This window comes from Aphis gossypii, chromosome 1 (genome assembly GCF_020184175.1).
Source record: "Aphis gossypii isolate Hap1 chromosome 1, ASM2018417v2, whole genome shotgun sequence".
In the NCBI taxonomy this organism is placed as follows: domain Eukaryota; kingdom Metazoa; phylum Arthropoda; class Insecta; order Hemiptera; family Aphididae; genus Aphis; species Aphis gossypii.
The window spans coordinates 87,949,593-87,976,920 of record NC_065530.1 but is presented as its reverse complement, the minus strand read 5'-3'; the positions used below and the strand labels follow the sequence as shown (position 1 = coordinate 87,976,920).

The following is a 27,328-nucleotide window of genomic DNA, read 5'->3' as shown; positions in this document are numbered from 1 at the left end:
TTAATAAAATGTTAATTTTATAGTTTTTGTAATTGATAAAAATAATTTTTTTTTATTTATTCAGTGAAAAAAAAATAGTTTATTGGTTAATTAATATTTAACTACACTTTTTTTCTCTAAAAATTGTAGTATCACACAGTTGAATATTATTAACATACGTCACTGTATATTTGAGCCATCACGTTCATTCGTTATGCCTGTCTCCAATCCCTTCACTCTATAATTAGAATCACTCCCCCACTGCAAAACGCGTCAACGCTAGTCCTTGGACGTATAAAAACAAATATAGAATTTGTTTAATTTGTTTATTTTTCCGTCTTTTTTTTGTAATTGTTTTTTCACGTAAAGGCTGATATTTATTATTTTGTGTACAGTTTGGCAAAAGGCGACTTTAACGACGGAGGCGTAAGTGCGTACTGTATACCTAATGTATACGAAGATTTTTTTTCAAATTATATTTCTTTTCATCGTTTTCGGTATCGGTGGAAGGGACGCGGGTGTAATATACAGCAGTGAGTCGTGTGTTCCAAAATTAAACTTCAGCCAAATGGATCACCGACACGGTTATGTCTAGTGTACAAGTTTAGTGTACACCGCGCCGTCATCTCGTCGCGTTGCTCTTTTTACTGCGCTATACCGTAAATCAGCATGACGGTGGCGCAATGTTTTCGTCGTTAAAGTTTTCCACGCTACGATCGAAAAAACACACATCTCCGAAGCAAAGCGTGCAGCACCGGAAATCTACGAGCAAATGTAAGGAGCCTACACGTGAGCAACATTGTAGGTTCAAATATAATATTATAAGCAGTAGACAGGTAATTCACATATCTTGTTGTCATAATTTGTTTTAGGGCTGTTGGAGAAGGTGTGTTCGACCCAGAAGAGTGAAGACAAACGAATGGTGTCCAAGCACACAATTTATGAGTCCAGTAACTACTCGGATCAATGTACTAGTATATGTATATGATAATAATAATATAACTATATCTTTGATGTAGAAAATATAATAGACAGGCAAAAGAGAATTAACTAGTAGAAATTATAATATGATTAATAACATAGGTACCCAGTGGCATAGTCAGAAAAATATTTAATTTTTTTGTTTTGGGAGGGGATTAAATTTGCATTATAAATAAACAAATATACTTTTGTCTTAAAATAATTGTATGTTGTACAAACTAAGAGACATTCCGGTGGAGGTATAACCCTTTAACAACCCCCTTGGTTAGATTAGTTGCTATTTAATTATTAATGGAGCTTTGGGAAAATAATGTAGCTATAGAACAAATTGGCGCTTTATGTGAGTGTGTTTGTATATATTATATACACATTTTACATATTTATATGAACATTTTACGATTACACTGTTTATAGCGAAAAAGTATTTTTAGGAATACTTATACATGACCAGGTAGATATTATGGCAATAAAGATTAAACACTGGGAATAGTAAACGAAAAGTAAAAAATCGTATAGATCCCAATAAATAATTTTAAATTAAGAAATATATAATCATATTAAAACTAATAGGATTTAACCAATTTACAATACTAAATACTGAAACAGTCATAAAACATGTCTACAGCTTTGTTTTTATAAAACCCGAGTTTCTTATAGTTTGAACACCTATATTCTTTAATTCTTTATGGTATTCAAATTGGTATGTTAGTGTAAATACCTTTAATTTTTATTTACAGATCAGTATGTGAAGCACAAAATCATTGACGTGTTCATTGAACGGGAAGACGGTAGTCTCGGAATAGTGCTACGTGGTGGTGCACATCCGGATCCTGACATGTGCAAGCCGTTAACTGTGACGCATGTTAGACCCGACGGACCTGCCGACAGGTTAGTAATAACTTATATTAAGTCTAAATTTTTTTGAAAAATTTAAATATTTTTAAATTGATGAAATTAAATATTAATCATAATTATTATGTTTAAATAATTGTATAGTATAATCAGGATGGCTTGGATAGTTGGATATTGTGAGTTGTAACTGCGCAAAATGGTTTTGGTAGTCTTATTCCTGTGAAGTTTTTAGGCGTTACTTTAAGGCCTTAATAAAAGTAACTCGGTGATTTCTCAATTAAAAATATCGAAAATCTATGTCACAATTTTTTTATAAGCGTTAAAGTTAGAATTTTGTTAAAATTCATAAAAACTAATTCATATTTTGTAGTTAGAAATTTATAAAAAATTTTATTTTTACATCTTAGATTCAGAAATTTAATACAAGAGGTTCTTTATTTGTTTTTCACAAATATAAGGATTTGGTGAAAATTTCAAGTATTTACAATGATTAGTTTTTGAGTTACAACCATATGAAAAATCGATTTTTTTGAAAACTAATTTTGCGTAAAAATTCCAATTTTTCCGTCACTTTTTTTTTGTTTTTCTCAATTTTTTTGAAAATTGTTGGAAAATGTTTACTTTTGACCTCTATAATGTACCAAGGGTATTTACTATGCCATCGAAAATCACCCCCGAAGTTAAAATCAATACATACATCACTTCGTTCAAAATCTAAAAAATACGGCCAATGGGAGGGGGGGTTCAAACCCCATGAACCACTCCCCCTGTGAGTACGCCTTTGCCATCATGACCGATTGACGTAAAATCATTCTGTGCAATGCAATTTAAATGCTATTATTTAATTATTTTAACTGGTATAATAATAACTAAAAAAGTAATAAGCATATTTATTCAAAAACATTATAAATTTATAAATGTCAATTTATGTCTAAACCTTACTGAACTAAAAAGTTTTTAACATTTTTACTAAAAACTATTTATAACCTAGCATGTTTTATGATAAAAAATTAGGTTATTAAATATGTAAACATTGATTGATATAAATAAATTATAAATTGGTTTATTTATTTTTAGAGAAGGCACAATTAAGGTCGGTGATCACTTATTAGCCATCGATGGTGTTTCATTGAATGGCTTAATATTAGCTGACGCTGATGCAGTACTTAGGCAATCGGACGGAGCATGCCGATTGACCGTGAGATACCAAGTATCGGCGGCGGAAAGAGTCGGTAATGCCACTTGTCCACTGTTGGTTGAAGTTGAAAGTCCGAGACCCCATCAATTAGGTCTAACTTTGACAAACACAATCAATAATAGTGCGGTTGTAGTCGATCACGTAAAACCTGGTAGCATTGCCGAACGGTAAGTCTCAAAACTCAGATACCGTTATATTATGTTAATATCAATTGAAACAAATTTTGAATTTAATCTGATGATCTTTAATAATTTGTAGGTAAAATAAATCATATTTTAATGCACATACAATTTAAATATATTTCTGAATTTTACTGAAAGACTGTGAATACATCTTAATTCTTATTGTCTGTCTATTATAAATATTACACAGATAATTAGTGTCTTCTCTCTCTAACCCATGCACAACAGCATGTTTGTGTTTAAGAACCAGACTTCAATAGGTACTAGAAATAGTATCTGTGTTCTAACGTTAAACGTTAATAATGGTTTTAATAGATAAATAGACAATTTATAGTATTATAAACAAAACAAGAACTAATTAACAACAAATGGAATACTAAGCAGACTCTTTTACCCTAAATTATTCCGTTTTTCCACATATAAATATGTACTTTTACCAAATGAAATTATATTTTACCAAAGGTGTGGTGCTATATTTCCTGGTGACCAGATAGTGGCAGTCAATGACACGAGGGTAGCTGGACTAAGGACAGCAGCCAGTGACGTATACAAACTGTTACGAACATGTGGAGGCGCTCAGTCCACTCTGAGACTAGAAATAATACCGGCATTTACCGCAGATTTAATACACGCCGACTGTAAGTGCAAATGTATAATTTAGTAGTTATATTACACAATCGAGTGTACTACCAAACTCGATATATTGTTGTTCTAATATGATGTTTTTTCCACATCAATAAATTTTAATTTATTATTTTATAGACTACGAAAATTTTTGTATTTGAATGTTCGTTAGGTTAGGTTACAAAAAAAAGGCAACGAAATAAAGGTATAAATGGTATAACATGATGTAAAATATGATAAAAAAACAACATGTTTACAAAATAAGATCTACATATTTTTTTTTTTTTTTTTGGACAACCATCATCTAACAATCTACTTTTTTTTGGGGATTGTAACTACTAACTACGATTGTAGATATATGTATAAAATCATAACTCATCAAATAATAATTTCGCAATTCATATATTTTCTTATTAAAAATTAAGTTATATCAAAATTATCAAAAGAAATTAGTTAGATAAAATTCTCGAGCACAGGTGGAATTACTCTTTTAGTATTCCCTTAAAATATACTACTTTCACGTTTATAGACTGTTCGTCATACGATTCACGTCAACATTTGTACTCCGTATACGAAGATCCTATCGATCCAGTAACTTGGGAACCAGCGGAAACGCGTAAGATTTATTATAATATAATATAGAAATTTTTCATTTGATCATCATAACATATTTTAAATGTTAACAATTTGGATTGTATGTAGATAACGTAGTACGAGTAGATTACACTATATTGACTTTAGTGGCTGATGAAAATGGTCGGTTTGGAATGGACATTCGATCGAATAACTTGGCATTGGTCGTTTGTTATATTGAACCAGGAGGACCCACTGACAGGTTACTTTCATATGAAATGTCCTTTTTCTAGCGACTTTTCCAATTATATATTATAATACACATTTTTCTTTTTTGCTAGAACCGGTTGCGTGCAAGTAGGTGATCGCATATTATCTGTGAACGGGTGCAAGAGCACCAGTTTTGTACCTTTATTCCAGCAACCACTGCACGATTTTTTAGGACCCGAAGTAAAAAATGCCTGCATCAAGGTGGAGTTTGATATAACAGATTTTGTAGTACCCACGTCGGGAGAATTTACAGTGAAATTGCTGAAAAATGACTACAGAAGTCTCGGAATTACGATAACAGGTAAATTGTAACTGTATATTACATATAATAAATATGTACAACTATACAAGTACATTAGAAGTTGGTGCAATATTTATAGTTTATGTTACGGCAATACCAAGGTTACTCAAAATAGTTTTGGTCAAACCCTGAATAATTTTTGTAGTTCAGACTTTTACAAACGAGATTTGGTAAATCTTAGGAAAAACAACTAGTGTTCGTATAAGTCCACAATTTTTTACCAACTATGTGATATATTTTTTTCTTTCTTTATACTTGTATAAAAAAATAATAATTATTATTCAAATATATTAGCTAATATCTACTAGTATATTAGATAAGTACACACATTTATAGTATTATTAAATATTTATGATTTATTAAAGCTATCGATACTAAATTGATTTTTTAACATTGACAGATTTTGATTCTTTGGCTTCACTCAATAATACATAGTATTGTCACTAGTTATGCACAAAGAGTTTTTATCATTTTTCATTGCGACAATTCCATTTAAAATTTCGTAAAACTGTGTTTAAAGTGACCTATTAAAATGAAATAAAAATTCCCAAAGTCAATTGCAGTATAATAATTGGTAATAAATAATAATAATATACAAGTAAAATATAATATTAATAATCAGTAATATTACGTATAAATGTGCGTACTTATCTAATATAATAGTAGCTTATATATTTAAATAATAATTATTATTTTTATATACAATTATAAAAAAAGAAAAAAATATATCACATAATTGGTTATCACTAATCAATTTAGGACTTTTAACCTAACCTAGTTGTTTTTCCTAAGATTTACTAAATTTCGTTTGTAAAAGTCCTAACTACAAAAATCATTCGGGGTTTCACCATACTATTTTGTTTATTCTAGGTTTACCGTAACATGCAATATATCTTTAATGAATATTCTGTTTTTGAATTGATTAAACGTAGACAACGGATACTTATAAATTATAACTAATTATCGTATCACATTGATTGGTGCTTATGTGTATAGACGATGGTAATGGGCAAGTGTGTATTTCGGAAATCGTACCTGGTTCGATAGCTCATCGATCTGGCACATTAAAAATTGGTGACACATTATTGGCTGTGAATAATAAATCGTTGAGTGATTGCACTAGACAAGAAGCAAGTAGTATACTCCAAGAAGCCGGAGATGTGGTGACGCTGCGAGTACGGACTTCTAATACAGCTATAGGTAATATACTTTAATACTTATATAAGTCTTAATACACCAATATATGCAACAATATATCATTATTATTTTAATTAGTACAAATTTAATTTTAATTATAAAATATCTTATGTTAAAAAAAAAAAAAATCACACCACCACAATTATTATTTAAATATTTTCAAAAAAAATTGTCTTCTTATTTTAAATTTTTTGGATTCATTTATTTTTAATTTTATTTTAGTACCTAAGACATTTAAATCACCTTAATGAGATGAATATTTTATTCTTGAAGAGATTTATGTATGTATCTATATTATTATTTATTACGATTACCCGCTAATAAAGACAATTTTTTGACCAAATTACTTAATATTACACTTGTACGTAAATTTAATGAAATTTAGCGTAACTTAGGGATTTAGTATTTATTTTATCAATTTAATACGATAATATATAACACGTTTTGGCACTGCTAGGCTAAGAACATATATAACTCGAAATCAAGCGTTTTATTTTATACTAATTATTAGTGATTACATCTGAAGTTTGATATTTGTCATTTAATTAATGTTTCCTAAACAATATAAATATACATTTATAACATAAAGAATTTATCTTCATTTGACAAACACTATTTTTTATAATTCTGAAATGATTTTAATTAATTTTTTTAATTTATACTAATTACATATTTTATTTCTGAAGAAAATAAAAGTTTTATTTAAGAAAACAAATTATAATTTATTTCTAAATTATTGTTTTACTATTGCTTTGATTATTCAATTAACATGAAACAATATTTATAATGGATAAAACATATATATAACAATCATTTAAAATAAAATAAATTATTATGCCTTTGGATAAATGAAAATATACCTACCTAATATTAAACAATAATCAATAATCTAATTACAATTATATACATTTGTATAAACATTAATATGTTTATAACAGTAAGTACATATTTTAGAATTATACTTTAAACAATAAGTAATAAATATTTTTTTATTCGAATGTATATTTTTATAATAAGTGAATAAAGGATACGTTTGCATGAGTGTAATTATAGATGCAGAAAGATTTAAAGACTAAAGTTATGTATCTATTTGAAAGTCATTTTGTACTGTAACCTGTAGGTTGTAATATTATACGCGTGAACTAGGTTAAAATTATTTTTTTTTTTTTTGTTATCAAACAATTTTTAATATCATCTTGAGGTGGGTGATGACTGATGACTATCCAATATTCATATTACTTTCAATTGAAAAACATGTTTTATCTATTTCATTTCATTAAATAATTAATTAAATAATTTGTATTGTGGTAAATATGTTATATAATGTACAATTTATTTTCATTACTATATCAAATAGTACAGTATATTCATTATTATTGGGTATTTAAACATTATGATTTATGATTCATTAAAAATTTAGAATAATGAATTGTAATTGCATGGATTAAGTATGATTATTTTATTTGATTATTAGATGATTATGAAAATGAAGATGATTTGGTTCAGTACACAGTAGAATTATACAAAAAAGGTGAACCTTTGGGTATTACCATCACAGGTTCGGAAGATTCCAGATTACCTATTTCTATACAAGAATTATCACCAGGTAATAAAAATTATAAAAAAAAATATTAGGTTCTGATTAGATTTTTTTTTAATTACATGTTCAATTTTACTTTGTTATTTTTCTGAATGTCTAATAAATATTAAAATAAAATAAAATTGTATAAGTAGTCTAATAATCATTGGTCGGCTATGAATTTAGTTACGTTCATAAAATTATAAAGTATTTCATGTAGTTTTAATTAATTGAGCTATTTAATTTTAAAATGTATCAACTCGACTGTACATATAGCATTGTGGTACCTAAGTTATTTTATTAGATTCAATAATATATGTATACTCAGTTTGCGTGTTGTGCAGAAAAATGGTGTTGTACAATTTAACAGATAAAATCGCTATAATAACTAGAATCATTAATGTAAGTTACGGTTATTACACTATATACACGCAATACGCAAATTATAAAATCTAGTAACAAAAGCTATATAAATATTATATTACAGTATAGGTACCTATATAATAGTTTTATTTTTTGATTTTATCACAGGTATATAATTCACGTTTTTTAAACAAAATAATATTTAAAATGGAATCATCGATAATATATAAAATATTAAATTTTATTTTTATTTATAACATATACAGAGAGATTCACTAAGTACGCTCACTCCTTTTTCTTCTTCAATAATTCAGTTATTCAAAATCTTATTTTTGGAATTTTTAAATGTATTCGCACCATGCTATACATGCACTCATCAATTTTCGATCGTAAGTCGTAATATTATTTATTTATTTATATAAAATCAACGGGCCAAAGCCTTTTTACAAAAAAAAAAACTTTACGTATGAATTGACACAATATGAAGACTAAAAGACAAGTGATAATAATAAAAGTAAAAATAACAAGAAAATCAAAGATACAATTTTAGTCTATAAAACAAAACTATATAATAAATAATTAGGCACTATGATTTAAAAATAACAAAGTTTTAGCTTTAAATACTTAACGAGACAAAAACAAAACAAAAAAATCCAAGATTGTGGAGATTCTATAGGCATTGAAAATGGCTCTAAAAAAAATGAATATTTTCCACTATTTGTATTAAAATTAAGTATATTATGGAACAAATCAGAATTAAGTGATTAATTACAGTTTAAATTATTATTTAAAATATCAGAGACAAACATTATATCAATTAAATCATGCCTTATGTTAAGAGAGTCAATACCTATAAAGTCTTGAACCAAAAGGAAGGTCTCTGATGGTAGTAGGTACAATGAATAATAAAAGCAACTTTTTTCAGACATTTATACTGAATATTCTTTAGCTCATTTGAGTAAGTTGAATAATTATTAGACCAAATTGACGAGCCAAATTCTAGGTTTGATCTAACTAAAGAAGTTAACAATTTTTTTTAAACATATAGGATTTTTAAAGTTCCTATGTATTTCCAATAATAAACCACTGTACTTTTCACTGTAATTATCACTGTAAAGTGTTGTTATGCTGCAGGTGGATTGGCCGACCGAACAGGTGCCATACACGTAGGTGACCGTTTGCTGGCGATTAACGGCGCAGACCTGTCCGAGGCACCGTTGTCCACTGCCATAGCACAGCTGCAGAACACCGACGACAGGGTAGTGATAACCGTTTCAAGACCGCAACAACGATCGTTGTACACCAGCGCTGGTATGCTGTCTGGTTCCGCCGCCGCCGCGGAAGATTCGGCCATCGAGTCGGACACCTGTACCCGGTCGGCGCCCAACCTGCACGAACCAACGCCCGACCGGATCGTGTTCCGACACAGGTCCAAAAGCGCTCAAAGGAAGGTACCGGAGTTCGACAGTGACTATTTCGGCGGCACACTTCGTCCATACTACATACGCGAGCACGCAGACTACGACATTGACAGCATATTTAAGATAGCCGAGAACCAGGATCGAGATGGCCTGCTCGATTTTGACCTGTTCCAAGTAAGTTGACGACCGTTCTGGTTTAGAATCATATATTAAAATGAAAATATTATATTAATCATTTGATATTATATTGCACTATAATGCATCAAGTGTGTTAACCCAATTTTTTTATTTAATAAATCCAAATTCTAATTTTTACAATTTTAAATATTCTTTAAAGATCATATTTTCAAATTCTCAAGACATTCTGTACTACATTAGGAATGTCCAGTGGAGTTTTGATACTGAAAACTTTTTCTTATTGTAAATTATTTAGTGTACGAAAAAGTTGAACTTTTTGATTTTGAATTTTGATATGGCTCAAGAATTTTAAGTTATAGCTTAAATTTCATAATATATAAAGTATTATATTTAAAAATTCCAAGAATCACATTTTGAATAACTACATTATGTAGAAAATAATTTAATTTACTCCTTTTAGTTGGTCTATATACAACTTGAGGAATTCGTTTTATTTTAAAATTGTATCGAATTCGCAAAAGATATTTTTGTTGTTAAACCTAGATATAAATGAAGACGAAGTCTGAACTCATATAATATGTATATAAATAAATTAATAACACCACATTTTTCGAACAGGTTACTTTGTTCAAGGACGCGGTGTACGAAGATTTCGGTTTCAGTATATCAGATGGTTTATACGAGCGAGGAGTTTTCGTTAACAACATCAGAAAAGGAGGACCAGCTGACTTGAGCGGCATGCTAAAACGATATGACCGTATAATTCAAGTAGGTGTTAATTCATTTTTTTTTTAATATACCTACATATTTGCTATATTAGTTATAACTTAGTATAACTTAATGTTTAGTTTTACTTATAGTTTACACTAATAACGGTACGTCGGTAGTACTCGGTACCTGCAATAAGTAATAATGTACCATTATAAATACAATTTGTATAACTTTAACAACTTAGAAAACGTTTACGACACTTTAGATCATAGTAAAATAGTAGTGAAATTGAAAAAAATTACTTATTGTCATAGTTCACTTCCTTTATAGTTTATACGATTACAATTTGTTTTAAATAAAATAAAACTTTATCTGAAGTGTTCATCAAGGTGATCAATTATCGACTTTCTTCTCTTCTGTTTAATTTATTTGTAAATGATATTATTTTTTATATTAAAATTATTCTAATTTCTTACCTAACCTACACAATGGTCTATTCTTATAATCGAAGAAAAAAGCAAATAAAAAATTAAAGTAAAACTAGAATTTTTACGTAAATCAAATTTTTGACAAAATTCTATTTTGTTTTTTTATGTACCTAACGCAAAAACGAATAACTGTAAAAACTTGAAATTGTTTAAATACTCGATCCTAATCACTAGAAAAGAAATGGTATTGTCATTAAAAAAAGTAAGTTATATTAAGCTTACACGTATACTGAAAGGGTAAAAAACTTGAAATTTGTCTGAGAATGTTTATTTTGGTTCTCTATTTCATTTACCGAGTACCCCACTTCAATATACAAGTCATCCAACTGAAATATTTAGTGGTTATTCTTAGTTTTATCGTAAACACTAAACACACTATATGATGCTATGTTTATAGCAAAGGTGTGGATTTAATGTATTTAAAAAAAGACTGATAAATATTATACATCCAACAATGTAACATTTTTTCAATTAAATATTTAAGATTATGGTTTTTATGTTTAAAGCACAATTTAAAAAAGTATACTTATTAATTATTTATGTATTAAAAATGTTAAAGCGCATTTTATACTGTCAGTATAAGTGTTATGTGAATAATATTCTCTCACAAAAAAATACACGTTGTTATTCATAAACAATCTATAGACATTTTCAGGAACATTAATGGATATGTGATTTTCTTCAGGTTAATAATACCAGGACAGACGATTCCGATTGCTGTTTGACTGTGCCATTGGTGGCGTCTGCCGGAGATAAAATTACACTGACCGTGGAAAGACGAAACAACATGCAGAGAATTCAATTTCCTTAGAAAATTGACAGTCATCACGTATTAAATTTACTAGTACGTTATACTATACTGCATAAATTTCTTTTTAAATCAATTCCTCGGACGCTATAGCTTTGTTTTAGGACTGAAGACTCTTTGCGTTCTATACGTTTGGTTTATGTATAATTAATTATTTTTCTTTGTAAAACGTACTATGCACTATATACATAACAAGTTACAAGTAAAAACTAATCCTATATAACCATTATAACTATTTAATAAGTATTCGTTAATATTGCAATTATAATTTAAGTTACAATTTATATGTTACATTTTTATATTTTATTTTTTTTTTTACTCTTATTATTTTTATTTTGTTCTTTAATTATATAAACGTTTTTATTTATACTAGCACGCACGTGTGTGTGAGCGTGTTGAATGTGTTCATACTTGATGTATTTAAACTAGATATTTTGAATAATTAAAATACTTATAATAAACTGTAATTTAAGAATAATCATAAATGATCATTTAAATTTTTAGGATCTCATTTTTAGTATGCAGTTTACATTAGATAAAAACCCATTTATAAACTAATTAAAATTTTATTCATTGTCCCAAAATAATGTTATATTTAAATATGTATCATTTTCAATAAGAAAAAGTGGTATACATGTTAAATAAAAGCCGAAAAACAAAGAACCGCCTCCATAGTTAGGAGTTCTATGGCTATTAACTATACTTTACCAATCGTACTTTTTATATGTGCATGTGTATTAATATTGCATACTCAGTACGCCGGATAACAATATGTTATATTATCTTCGTAAATTAAAAAAATATCTATCAAAGTTATAGCATCTTAACTCGATCACAACGACGAGATGCAGAACATTTCAAATCATATTTCAAATAAAATATTATGAATATAATTATGCCTTATGTACAAATAAAGCAATATTTTGTTGAGTAGAAGTATTAAAAATTATTTGATTAGCATTAAATAATAACTTAAATAAAGATAAGATGAATAATCGATTACGGTAAACGTTTGTGTCTACCTATAATCTTAATTTATCTTGCTATATCATTCAGTTATCGACATACCACTCAGTTACATCATTTGTCATTTAGTCTGTAAATTGTGAGTATACCGAAAATAAGTAGTTCAATTGCAAAAAAATTCGAGAATGGATTTCCACAGCAAACAAAGACACTGAGGTTTTCACTACTGACGGAAAATTAGAATTTTATAACCCTTGTGGAAAATCTATTGTTTGTAATTTTAAAATATATTAAGTTGTTCGGAAAATTCACTATTTTTTTCATTAAGTATTTCAGTAATTAATTATTTGTTAATGAATAATTTATTTTCTATTATTACTTACTTAATTTGTAAATTTTAAATAAATAAAAAATAATTCTTGCATATTTTCACGCTTATAAAAAAAATTGTCACTAACGAGTTTTGATTTTTTTTAACTACAATAAGAACAAATCATAAGGAATCTTGTATTCAATTTTCAAGTTATTTTGGTCAACCAACATTTTTTTATCGACGCTTAAAAAAAAAATTCTCAGAAAAATCTAAAATTTCTGTGATCTATAAATAACTCAAAAAAAGTCAAAATATTTTGAAAATTTAACCATGTATTAATAACAGTAACATAAAATGTGGTGAAAATTTCAAATACGAGTGTTTACAGTGATTCGTTTTCGAGTTACAATATAAAAAATCGATTTTGTCAAAAACTGGTTTTGCGTAAAAATTCTCACTTTTCCGTCTCTTTTTTGTTGTTTATCCCGGTTTTTTTTAAAACTGCAGGAAACTTCTTACTTTTTACTAACCAATGATATTTAATTTGTCACCGGAAACCAACCCTGAAATTTTAAATATTTTCGATATATTATGGTAAACATAAGCACCCAAAAAAAAACACATCATTGTATAATACTATAGTCTATAATAGAATTGATACATTCATCACTCCGTTCTAAATCTAAAACACTTAACACTTCTACTACTTACTCATTGGTTGCACTAGAATGAGAATACTGAATAACAATATTATACTTTTGTATATTTTAATCATTGAAGTTATGTAATAATTAATAACTTACTGTTATTAAATTGTTCAGTTCAGTTTTTAATGATTTAAATACGAATTAAGTTATAATACAGAATAACAGAATCTATAGTATAACTATTAAATTTATGATAATTGTTCGGTAAATTATAATATGAATAATTTGAAATCCGTTATTTCCAGACTTGTAAAGTATTTAATATCCTTGAATTTATTGTGACCGTGGTTCTAACCATATTTTGATGGTAACCTATTTCTACTATCTGGTTACCGATTACGGTAAAACATCCCGTATTAGGTTGAAGCTTGAAGTTGTACACTGCATGCGATTTCATACTTATTTTATGATATAGTATTAATTTATTAATTTATTGGATTGTGTACTTACAATTTTTTTTAATAACACTAACAGTAATTAACACTTTCAAACTATCCGTAAGTATTGATATAAATACGTTAATTTTTACATAATTCACCACTAAAACATTGTATCTCACATGGAAATTTTTATTTCAAAGTATTGTATTCAAAATATTTTGCTATAATTTTTACTTATAATACTTACATTGTATTATAATTTATATTATATACATTTGCATTTAAAATGCACTTTTTATTGCATTTAAAAGTCGTTTTCATTTTTCAACATTGAATCTGTTTTTTGCTTAATAAATTAATACTTATTAGTCATTATATTAATATAGACACTTTAAAAGAACTTAATATACCAGTTGTTAATTGTATTGCATGATCCATAGATTACTTTATCCGATTTTATATTTTTATGTTCTAACAGCAATATGTCAGGACGTGAAGGAGGAAAAAAGAAGCCTTTAAAAAATCCTAAAAAAGAATCTAAAGAAATAGATGAAGATGATTTAAAAATGAAACAAAAATTAAAAGAACAACAAAAAGCATTGAATGATCTTAAAACTAAAGCTGCGCAAAAAGGACCAATGGTTAGTGGTGGTATAAAGAAATCTGGCAAAAAATAATGTATGAACTATGTAATAATTAAGAGAAAAACATTATATCATTTTATGTAAAGAACCAAAAATCTGCTATATGATGATTTCAAAATAAAACAATTTGTGTTATTTACTACAATAATATTTACAATTTTGTTTTATACTTAAAAAGTTATTCACTATTATTATAGTTTCATAAATTCAAAAATATATATATTCAATTATATACCTCCTTTAAACTAAAGGTATGTTTATATTGATATTTAATATTATCAAGTACCTAACTAGTTATCAACAAACAATTCTTACTACACTAATCAATTTTGGAAACTACAAAACTAAGTTACTAGACTCTTTGAAGTACATTTTTTAGTTGTATTTTATAATTTCTAGAAACTTGTAGATTTTGTTCAAATCTTAATACAATTAGTCTGAAATAATAATAAAATAATTCAGTAAATATACTATTAAACTATTTCTAATACTATTTCTTGGTCACGCTTCTTAAATTTATGGAAGTAGTGTGAAAATAATAGATGCAGCATACTAAAAATGTAAGTGTTTATTAATTGATAATGGATTCCTTTACCTATAGCAAAACTAGAAAAATGAGATTTTTTTAATACACTACTGTTATTTGTTTTTACTTTGCTGAAAAACTACCATATCTTATATGTTGAAAATATACTATGTAACGTTGGTATTATACATTCCTGTATTTTCTGAACACTTCATGAATGCTACATACAGTCTAACTGGTAAATAATGTATACCAGTGGCACCCAATCTTATTACTAGGTGTAGCAATCGGTACACCTTGAAAATAAGGGATGGATGGGTATAATAACATAAAATAATTAACTTGAAATATGTTCATTATTAATTATTATAAAATAATGATAATATCATGTACTTCGTTTATCTTCATATTTTATAAACCTTTTGCAAGAATAGTAAACCACCTATACTGTATAGTGTATAGTGTATACAATTTATATCATACTCGAAATATTTTGAGTGGGTGGGTAAAATTATTTCTTACTATACCTGTAAAATATATCTTGGGCGCCACCAATGTATACATCATATGACGTTTTGAAAATTGAAATTATCTTAGAGAAGCTAAGTTATATTTTATAATATTTTCAAATTCGATTTATTATCCTTCCTATTGAGGTAAGTACATAAAATGTTTTATATTTATCAACCAAGTTTTTTAGAGGATTTATCTGCCATGATTTAAAATTATATCTTATAAAAGTAGGTCAGCGCATTTCGGTAGCGGATGTTTGTCGATCGTCCCTTCGGTCCTCGGACAGGATAGTGTAATTTTAATGTAGGTATTCGATTTGAATGCAATATGATTCGAAAAAAAACGATTCTGAGCAGACGAGGGGATCTTTTTTATTTAATTTTATTCATTTCTTTGGTGATAAACAAAGCCGTAATTATTTTACACCACATAATCGTGAAGTTGTACATTTTTCTCCTTTAACTGCTTTTATTTTGAGTATCATTTCGAAAATCGGAAATTTATCTCTCTAAAGTACCAACTCAAGAATATTACCTTTCAGAAAATATGCTACACTTGTACTTTTGAGCAAGTTTAAGGGGTGAAAAAGTGTTAACAGAATAAAAAATATATGAACATCATTGTAAAACCAATACATTCCTCGGTCCGCTCAGAATCTAAAATAAGTATGATCATATAAAAAATTGACTTAAAATTAGGATATTATGTAATAATTAATAACTATATATATTTCACTAGATATTTATTATGATTTATTTATTTTATGTATTCATATCTCATTATAATCATATCTTATATTAATTATTTAAAGTCTTCACTCTTCAGTGTTTTCTCAACTGAAATTTGAAAACTTTACACATAGAACCTGGACATTTTTTCAATGTACAAACCAAAGGGCAAAGACTAAGATATATTATACAAAACGAACCTAAGGTTCAACCAATAAAAATAAATTAATAACTTCTTAATTATAACATGGTAAAATAAAATCAAAAAAAACTTCTAAAACCATAGAATAAGGTTAGAAAAATATCATTGAACTATATATTATCATACTCTATAGTTCAATAATTCAGTATTGAAAAGTATAGAATTGATGATATTTTGTGATAGTCGATAATAACCAAAACATGTAATGTCTTAATTTAAAATTATTAGTTTAGAATTCGGATGCTAGTATGCTACATGTACCAGAGAAGACCTTCGAAAGAACTTCGAATAAATTTAATGTAATCTATTCTGTGTGTGAATCTGTGATTATCTTAGTCCGTGATTATACCATACAATTGTTGATAAAAAACACGTGCATGTTTGATTATAAAAAAAAAGATGATAACAATTATGTTTTTAATAATTATTAATTAAATAATAATGTATTGGTCTATTCTCTGATTTTATTACATTAATCTAGAAACAAACATTACAATTTTAACAAAAATTCACTTAAAAGTTGTGTTTAAATAAATATATATTTATTGGTAAGTAATTTAATCAATATAATTATTAACCGCACTATTAACATCAAGTTAATTAAACAAAAAAATATTTGTTTTAGCTAACATTGTTTCTCGTTATTTTATTGATCTTAGATTTTGTATTCATCATGGATAAACGTTTCTCAAAAATTGGCGATGATCCAAAGTTTAGGCGTATACCTAAAGCTGATCGCAAAGTTAAGATTGATAAACGATTTCAATCTATATTTAATGACAAACGATTTAAAGTTAAATACACTATTGATAAAAGAGGAAAACCTTTAAGGGGTTCTACTACTGATGATTTTAAAAAGTTTTATCATATGTCAGATGATGAAAAAGATGACACAGATTCTGAGCAAAATTCTAGTGATGTTACTCAAGATTCCGAATCTGAAGAGCAGACATTAATTGGAGAAGATGATATTGTTGGTAGTAACATAACCAGTAAAAGTATCAAAGATCGCTTAAAAGATAAAACAGTAGATTATGCTAGAGGAGATGGTGAATTATTGTCTGACAGTTCATCAGATGATACATCTTCTGATGAAGAAAATGAAGGTAAATATTATATTATCTATTAAAGTTTTTGGTGTTGTTTTGTAATTTTTTACTTAATAAATATTATGTATTAATATTATTTGTATACAGAAAACGTGGAACATTGTTGGGGAGAATTAGACAAGGATGCTGATAACGTAGAAGAGGCTACATCTAGGTTAGCCTTGTGTAATATGGATTGGGATAGAATTCAAGCTGCTGATTTGATGATTCTCTTTAATTCATTTTTACCTAGTGATGGTTACATCAAATCTGTAACTGTAAGTTTATAAACTAATATCTACTAAAATGTCATAAGTATATTATGTCTGTCTAGATTTATCCATCTGAGTTTGGTATGAAACGAATGCAAGAAGAGGAAGTTAAGGGGCCTCCTGAACTAATTTCTAATAACCCCAAGGAAATCGGTTCATCTGATGATAGTGATCAAGTACAGTTAAAATATTTTAAATCATATGTATTTAAAGTTATAGTTTTATTTTATATTTTTTTATTAGGAAGAAGAAGAAGGAAGTAAATTTCACATGGAGAAACTACGTAAATATCAACTAGCAAGACTTAAATATTATTATGCTATTATTGTATGTGATTCTCCTGGAACTGCTGGTAAAATATATACCGATTGTGATGGTATAGAATATGAAAGTAGTGCCACACGTTTAGATTTACGATTTGTACCAGACGATACAGAATTTGATCAAGTAACTATCTAATAGACAAGTTTAATGTATTATCCTTAAACATTTGTTTTTTGCTATGTATCTAATGGCCGTTTTTACAGTGTCAGGTCTATTATTGGTTTAGACTAACTAGTAGAATTCTATCGGTTAACACATAAGAAATTCTGCCGGTTAGCGTTATCAGACACTAATCAGACATTGTATGAACAGTCCTAAAGCTAATAGCATTTTATATTGTATTTTAAAAAATTCCATGTATATGGTTTCTAAAATATTCAGTATCATTTAATTTTTTAATATGTACATACAGCGTGTGAATATGATGTTGTTATAAATAACTATGAATGATATAAGTAGAATAAATTAATTATATTAAATGGAGAAAGGAGGCGTAACTAGTGTAGAAAGTAATTTAATTAAAATTGAAAAAAGTGAAATTGTTGTCATTAATATTAAAATTTATTCAGGAGAATGTTAAAAAACTATATTATGTTAATTTATTTTAAATTAAAAAAATCTTATAAATAATTAGTTGTATCTCATCTATAACAATTTTATTCAATGTGTTAGGATGTATTTAATTTTAAAGATTATTACTGGATTTTATGAACAATGATTAAACATTTAATAAATTAATAGTAAGCTAATGGTCCCTTGAACATGATTTGTTTTGTCCATTAAATTATATTGATTGATTAAATGAATAATTTTTGCTTGCCACCCAACATGTGTTTATATTTAATTAATAATTATATTTTATATCAATTCATAGGAACCTAAAGAAGTTTGTGATAAATTACCAGATTTAACTAAGTACAAACCTCATTTATTTACTACTACTGCTTTACAACAAGCAAAAGTGAATCTTACCTGGGATGAAACAGATCCAAGACGTAGCGAATTAGTAAATAAGCTGAAGACAAATCCAAAAACTGAAATAAATGATAATGATTTACAGAAATATGTGGCTTTTAGTTCAGAAGATGAGAATAGTGATGATGAAAGTAATAAATCTCTTGAAGAAAATAATGAAGATAGTGGCTCTAAAAAAACTCCAATAGATAAATATAAAGAACTATTACAAAACATACAAGATGAAGAAGAAAAAAAGGCAAGTAAAGATTCAGAATTAGAAATTTCATGGGGTATTGGTTTGCAAGAAAAAGTACAAAAATCAGTTGATGAAAAATCAAAGAAAAATTTGACACCATTCCAGAAAATGATGGAAAAAAAGAAAGAGAGAATGAAAGAAAAGCAAAAACTAAAAAAAGAAACAAATAAAACAAAAGATAATGAAATTGAGTCAGATGATGAAAATAAACAAATCAAACAACAAGCAGAATTAGAACTGTTATTGATGGATGAAGAACCTAGTGATAAACAACATTTTAATATGAAAAAAATACAAGAAGAAGAAACTAAAAGCCTAAAAAAAAAGAATAAAAAGAAAATTTTAAATGAGAAGTCTGTTAGTGATGGTTTCTCTGTAAGTTATGTTAAATTATTTAACAAACATTGATTTTTTGTTTTTCATTAATTTTAATGATTTTTAGGTTGATGTAAAAGATGATCGATTTTCGGCATTATATACATCTCATCTATTTAATATTGACCCAGCTGATCCAAAATTCAAAAGAACGAAAGGCATGGAAGAATTTATTTCTGAAAAAGCATCAAGAAGACAACAGTATGATACTGAAAAAGTTAGTAAAGTTTAATATTATTTATAATTTTGCCCATCGTTAATATAAAAACGTAGATATGGCACTTAGTATGAATATTATTTCTATTTTGGTCTCATTGGGGTAAGATGATATTGTAAACTGTTATTAATAAATATATAAAATATATAATTCTACAAACAATAACAATAACTTATTATAAATTTTTAAATCAAATACAAAATAACAAAAACACAATTAATATAAATTATATGTATACTTTGAACATGAAAATTTAAAGCATACTTAGCAGTATACTGTAGTATACACTCTAAAAGTAAAGTAAAATTAATATATTTGTACTAAATGGAATAAAAAATAATATGTCTAATATTATACAACATATTAATTATTCTTTTTATTTATAGGTTGATGTTCCTCCAAAAAAGAAATCTAAACAATCAATTATTAATCCAGAACTATCTAATCTTGTAAAATCTATCAAAAGTAAAACTAAACGTAGTAAATTAATGTAAATTTTGTAATGGTTTTTTTTGATTAATAATTTATTATCAGCTAATGAATAATTATACTTGTTTTGTTAAATTCCTATTATTATACTTCCATTTGTATCAGTATTGGGGATAAGTAAATATATTTGTATCTAAAAAAAAAAAAATGTCAGACTATTGTAACGAATTGTAAATTATTTACAAAGTTAGGTATTTATTAATTGTGGTTGGTTGTTTTTATCATAATATTTTTTATTTTGCTTTTATTGTTTTATTCCAGATCCTTACAGTTATTAAGTTGTAGAGTAGCCAATGGCATACTGGCATAGTAACATATTTAGAAAGGCAGAAGACACATATTATATATTTGCTTTCGTGGTCTTTTTTTTATGTGCTATGCCTAGTTATAACTGTATTATATTGTTGAATTGACTTTCAAATTTTTAATAATTATAACTGTATCAGCTTTCTTTTTTATTTAAAAAATAATATTTAATAATTATTTACAATCTATACTATACGTACAATGAGTAAATTAGAAGGAAGGTTGATAGTGATGGGTGGTGTAGGAAAATCTGTTTCTTATAATAACATATAATAAATATGTCAGGTTAGATTTGCAATATCTAGGGTCTTAATTTGACTTTTGTTGCAGTTATAGGTTCATGAATAATTTTATAACTATTTAATCTTGCACACATGCTAATAATATGTATACTATATTAATCTATTGTTATCTTTTTTATTTTATCTTACCTTGTATACAATGTTTGTATATTTAATATTTATACATAATAAAATAGTTAATATATATATATATATATATACCGAATGTCCTGTGAGGATTTACCCATTGTGATATAATACTTATATCTTTTAAAATAATGGAGATATAATAACTCTGTTCTTAATACTCACAAGGACAAGAATTTCATACTGTAATTTAATTTTGATAAAAAATATTTTTTTATTTAATGGTTTGAAAAAAAAAACAGACATTTTGTTGAGTAAATTTTTGACATTTCAACATTTTATCTTCATTTATGTCATGATTTTTAATATTTTTTCTAGTTTTTAAAAAAAAAAAATTAAAAATCATGATGTTAAGAGGACGTTACACCCGTATGTATTATCTTCGTCTTACAAATGTAAAACAGCAAAAACTGTTTTGCACGGGAATAAACCGAGAAGGCTACAATCATAACTAAGAAAAAAAATGTTCACCATTTATAAAAAAACTTCAGCTGTGGAATATCGTTTTTATTTTTTTGATATCACTTATACTTAGAAGTTATTGTTGTTTCAAAATCAATTTTTTTTTGTGTGTTTTTAACTTGAATAATTTTTTTGTAATTCCATTATCGAAATAAAGCGCAATATTATAATGTACAACGTATTACAGATTAGACTCACGTACACTTATATTCGTTTACATTGCACACACTACAAGTCACCTTAATTTCGTCATGTTTATTGCCTATATTAATTTCCTTAAAACACGACCGACTACAACTGAAACGTTAACATTTTCAGTAAAATAAACTACAAAACTGCTGTTTCAAATTTCTTGAAAATAAAAAATTGTTTTTATTTGACTTTTTATCAAAAAATAATTTAATTTAATTAAAATATAAAATACTTGTATTCCTTGTCTTTGTGAAGTGTGAATCATTTAAGGAGATATCGGCATATCGTAATGGATAAATCCTCACGGGACACCCTGTGACCTGTATAATATAATCTATATAATACACTTAAGGATTTCTGTCAACTAAAATTTGATACTGTTTAAATCCTGAAGTACTTTAGTGTAACAGCATTTAAATGAAGAAATATAAATTTTTCCACTTAAAGGCTTCTTAAAGATATCATACTATCATATCATTATTTTTATTACAACGCAGTTAGTAGGTATTAATTTGTCATTAAATTAAAAATTGGTTTAATGCTTAAATGTTGACACTTGACCTAATTGAAAAGTTTAATATATAAACAGAATCCTATATGGGTACTACACTACTATTTGTACGTATTAAAGTTTGCTTAACCTAAGAGTTATGACTATAAGAAATGGACAGTTGTATTTTTTCATGTTTAGTATTCTACTTAGTACTCATTCATTCTAATAAAATTCAATTGTTTCATAAATAACTATTATTATTAGCTATAGTCTGTAAATATTTCAAAATTTCAGTGGTAGAATTTCAATTAATTTTAGATTGTGTACCCAAGTAATAATTAATATTATTATTTATTTATACCTGCTATAAATAATTATAACACAGAATGGATAACATTTTATCTGTCTTGAGTTCTAGTACCTTGCTATTTACAGTTCTACACAATTTTTGAAACTATATTATATTATTATTTATTATTATTTTAATTCTAATATTTTTCCTCTGATCTAATACCCAATATTGTGGGAAGGGGCTGTGGTGTTATATATTAACAAAAATTACTACTCGGGAAAAACTTTATTCCTTATAGAATTGTCGAAGTTTGATAACTTTTTTTTCTTTTTTTTGAAAGAAAAACTTAAAAACTTATTGAATTTTGACTATTAATTTTATTTCAATTTGTATTTTAAAATAATTTCAAAGAAAAGGTTAAAATTGTGTTTTTTTAGAAATATTTTAAAGTTAAACATTAAAATATAAAAAACAAACGTCAATGCTGATGGTAGAAAAAGAATATTTCTTTCTATTAATTAAAAAAATAAAATAGTTGATCACATTTGGTTGATTCTACGGAACTATGATCATTATTGCTGTAGAACACTAGAGCAGTGTTTCCCAACTTTGGGCGTCTACACGTTGCTGGGAACGCGCAAGCTGTCATCACAAAGTAAAATTCGTATTTATTTAATTATATTATATTATTCAATTTATAAGAAAGGTGATAGATTTGAAAATCTCCAAAGGAGACGTAAAATAGAAGAAGTTGGGAACCACTGCTATATAGCGTGTATTTTTAAGACCAAATTATATTAACACTGGACTTCTGGAGGTCTTAATTACAGAGTATTTTAGTTTAAAAAAAATTAAATAATAACATTTTTTAAAGAAAATATTTAAAGCTAAAAGAATATTTCCTATCAAAAGCAAATTTATTTAATACCTAACTCAAGTATATACGTCATATAGGCCACATATTATATTAGGCTAATAACATGCTGATATATTCAATTATTTATAATTTATGATAATATTATAAATTAAAATAAGAACTAGCGTCTAGTATACTATAATATAATATATACATGTATACCCATACCTACTGTAGTAATATTTTAATTATTATACCATTTATATCTTTACTGCTATACATTACATAATTCTTTTAAAATAAAACTGTTTCTACCACCAACTAATGAAAAGGTCATACTTAATTTTACAATTAAATGTCATTAATTTGTGTTTTGAAATACCAAGGTCTTCATGTGAATATTTTATGTTACTTATGTATAAAAATTAAATATAATTATTAATACTTCAGTTATAGTGTAAATATGCGATTTATATCCAACAAAGTATATTCATATATTGTTTTCTATTACAACCGTACTATTCCAGATTGTGTCTATGTAGTACCTACCGCAATATATTAGATAAATACATTAGGTAGGTAGGTATCTTTATACTTATTCAACTTGCACGAATTTCTTACCTAACAGGCTATTTTGTTATTTCTATTTAATTTAAATATATCTAATCATTTTTAATTCATGGTTGCTGAACATTGCACAACTATTTTTTATTAAATAAATACATTCTAAAAATACATTTTATTTAGTAATAAACATTATTAAGTACCAGTATATTGACGTTACATAGAGGCCAGTTCAATATTTCACAACATCCACAAAAATAAAGGTTTCCGTTTGTAATATTATTTATTGACCCATTTGACCCTAATTTTTGTCATATTAGTTAATCTTAATTGATGGTTTTAACGACAAAAACAAGGAGAAATAATGAAAATAAAATAGCTTTTATATGTTTACAACGTTTGTCGTATATTCGTTTTCAATATTTTAAAATGTACACAATATAGCGATAATATAAATACAGTGGTAGGAATAGGTAGGTACCTACGTAGATAATCTTATATGACTTATTATTTTACATTATGGTGAGACATTATGTACAAACTCATATTCTACCTACATAGGTACTTATATTATTTTTATTTTTTAATATACCTTTAATACCAAGGCTTACAAATTCTGACAGTGCTGTTGACCAAATGTAAACGTGATAAACGTATCCGGTTGACCGGTTCTGTACCTACTGGGGCACTGGCTGCTATAATATAAATTTGAATAATTGCAGTTATAATAGTTATACAAAGATATTGACAAATTAAAGGTACTGGGTAGGTAGGTAGGTAGGTAGGTAGGTAATAGTTATTATTATCGTAGTAAGTAACTGATTTAATAGGAACGAAACACGAAGTTTAAAAAAAACAACTTGTAATCTGTTTATACGTTCTGGCCCCTGGGGAGATGATTAATGGTATAATATGTAACCTACTCGTGACGCCAAATTCTTAAATGCGCGTCATTTTAAAACGTAGTACGGTTGAAGGTACTCACCACCATTAATTACCTATACAGACTACAGCCTCAATTGTTTGAAGTTTTTACGCAGCAATTATATCAATATTATATTACCCTTGTTGTGTACACTATACAGATACCTAGTTTATAATTTATGCTATTATAATATATGATATGTATATTGTATATACTGTATAACAATTTTCCACTCTATAATTGTATTGATTGGTATGTAGTATAATGTACTATGTAAATTGTAGGTATCTAATATCTATATGTTGTCATTTATTATACATTTATACATATTTATTTTTATGGTAGAAATATGTGGTAAGTACATACCTAACCATACCTATTACGGTAATACTTATTAATATATTTTTATTTAATGTTTTACAAATTTTTAAATATTTATAATTTATATAGACAGACATACTATTAAAATATATATTATAGTATAAATAAGTTGCTATATTTTCATAGAGGTATCTAAGTTATGTATCAGTGTACCATTTGGTACCTATATTGCATATTTCCACATGCAATATGCATTATACCATTATACCATTTATACCTATTACATATGTTTAGGATTCAAATTATGACTATGACAATCATTGTTTAGCGCAATACTTACTTTTTTTTTTTTTTTTATTTAAAACGTATATTTACAATCTATTTTACAATAATCAGTAAGTATGATGACAAAGTTTATATAACATTATAAAATATTCGAATAGGAAGACCCTCAGTAGTGTCACCTGACCAGAGATAAATACTTACTTAAAAAATACATTTATTTATAGACCCATTATTTAATATTTTCATACAATATGTGTACTGTATAAGTATTTAGTTTTTGGTAATTTGATTCCCCTGTATTTACTATTTATTACTAAATAGCATTTTTTATAAAAAAAGCTTTTCATAAATTGGTTATTTCTCAATTAAAATATATTAAAAATCTATGATCACAATATTTTTTTATCAGCGTAAGAAATTTATAAAAATTTTGGTTTCAACACAAGATTTAAAATTTAATACAAGGTTCTTAAAAAATTTCACCGGAAAGTCAAATTTGTTGTTATGAGTATTTTAAATTCAAATATTTACGACATTCAATATTCACCCGTAAAATTTTCTCCTAAAACAAAATTGTTTTATATCAAAAAAAAAAAAAAATAATAAAATAAAATAATAATAATAACAATAGATCCTTTAAATCATTTTCATTGTACAATAAAATGTTTTAACTATTTATAGACATAAACATTTTTTCTACAGATGTTGATAAAATGTTATTCGTTGGGTCAAAATTCTTCCACACTCTTAATAGTGATTCACTCAAGACTCAACACCTAACTTACAGCAGAGTAGTGTCTACTTGCCCACTTTATTTTCTCTGTCAAAAAGCTTGATAATGACATAATGTATTAAAAAATTGAAAGTTCCTATTTAAAGTAATTTTTCAAAAATTTAAAAATATCACACATGTACTCATACATACTATTTTGGACAAAAACGAATAATTTAAAACAAAAAAAATAACGATTTTTTTCTTTAACAATTACTAATTTTAGCTCTACAGTACCTACTTGAAACTATTTGGTATTATGTATATTATTAACAATTCTCCAGTATCCTGACAGTGGATATAATATTGTTTATACCTCTACTAATACTCTGTCCAACGAAAAAAACTTCAATACTGTCTATCCCCATTCGACGCCTGCCATCAATACAAGTTTTACATTAGCAGGGTGACGAGTGTTATATTTGAATAGGTATGCCGGTATGCGTATATAGAACTGATATGACGATATTCGTTCAAAAAGCCATTACTGATTTATTAGTTTTAAAGACCCAGAAAATAGACTAACAAATTAATTATATTTATTGTAGGTATGACAAATTTTTAATATTGTATTATTTAAAATTAAAATAAAAAAATTTAATTTTAATAAAATATTTTAAGAAATAAAGGCTGACACATGCATTGTCTTCTCAGAGTCGGTTTTCAAATTGAATGGTTTACTGTTAAATTTAAATTTAACACGTTCTTTACAGTAACCTGATGAATGTTTAAGTGCATTGAATATCCATATTCTATATTTTTGGGTGTGGTAATTATTATTCTAAGCATTTTTTACTAATTATACATTTC

The 27,328-nt window shown here is 26.5% G+C and overlaps 2 protein-coding genes across 7 annotated transcripts; both read left to right on the top strand.

Moving 5' to 3' along the window:
• Positions 1-539: 539 nt before the first annotated feature.
• On the top strand, positions 540-14,823 carry LOC114128284 (glutamate receptor-interacting protein 1). 6 transcript variants are annotated; one of them, XM_027992946.2, is made up of 14 exons: positions 540-768; positions 852-959; positions 1,698-1,848; positions 2,890-3,177; positions 3,655-3,830; positions 4,346-4,432; positions 4,519-4,651; positions 4,731-4,960; positions 5,957-6,160; positions 7,632-7,763; positions 9,234-9,694; positions 10,277-10,426; positions 11,543-14,148; positions 14,510-14,823. In XM_027992946.2, the coding sequence occupies exons 1-13, from the start codon at positions 663-665 to the stop codon at positions 11,666-11,668; spliced, it is 2,352 nt and encodes a 783-aa protein (XP_027848747.2). In that variant the 5' UTR covers positions 540-662; the 3' UTR covers positions 11,669-14,148; positions 14,510-14,823. The 6 variants fall into 6 exon arrangements, with proteins under 6 accessions (XP_027848747.2, XP_027848882.2, XP_027848601.2 ...); XM_027993081.2 differs by having other exon boundaries at positions 541-753; XM_027992800.2 differs by having other exon boundaries at positions 541-780.
• A 2,205-nt stretch (positions 14,824-17,028) lies between these two features.
• On the top strand, positions 17,029-21,418 carry LOC114131896 (ESF1 homolog). Its single transcript, XM_027997233.2, has 8 exons — positions 17,029-17,192; positions 17,304-17,750; positions 17,841-18,010; positions 18,067-18,180; positions 18,248-18,451; positions 19,203-19,916; positions 19,984-20,133; positions 20,520-21,418. The coding sequence occupies exons 2-8, from the start codon at positions 17,318-17,320 to the stop codon at positions 20,625-20,627; spliced, it is 1,893 nt and encodes a 630-aa protein (XP_027853034.1). The 5' UTR covers positions 17,029-17,192; positions 17,304-17,317; the 3' UTR covers positions 20,628-21,418.
• Positions 21,419-27,328: the final 5,910 nt, after the last annotated feature.

Excerpts from the sequence above, each read along its gene's own strand:
- LOC114128284 (XM_027992800.2), top strand. The coding sequence starts at position 663 with ATGTTTTCGTCGTTAAAGTTTTCCACGCTACGATCGAAAAAACACACA. Across the intron at positions 4,652-4,730 it reads CCAGGAGGACCCACTGACAG|AACCGGTTGCGTGCAAGTAG; the intron begins GTTACTTTCATA and ends CTTTTTTGCTAG. Across the intron at positions 7,764-9,233 it reads TATACAAGAATTATCACCAG|GTGGATTGGCCGACCGAACA; the intron begins GTAATAAAAATT and ends GTTATGCTGCAG.
- LOC114131896 (XM_027997233.2), top strand. The coding sequence starts at position 17,318 with ATGGATAAACGTTTCTCAAAAATTGGCGATGATCCAAAGTTTAGGCGT. Across the intron at positions 18,181-18,247 it reads CATCTGATGATAGTGATCAA|GAAGAAGAAGAAGGAAGTAA; the intron begins GTACAGTTAAAA and ends TTTTTTTATTAG. Across the intron at positions 18,452-19,202 it reads ACGATACAGAATTTGATCAA|GAACCTAAAGAAGTTTGTGA; the intron begins GTAACTATCTAA and ends ATCAATTCATAG.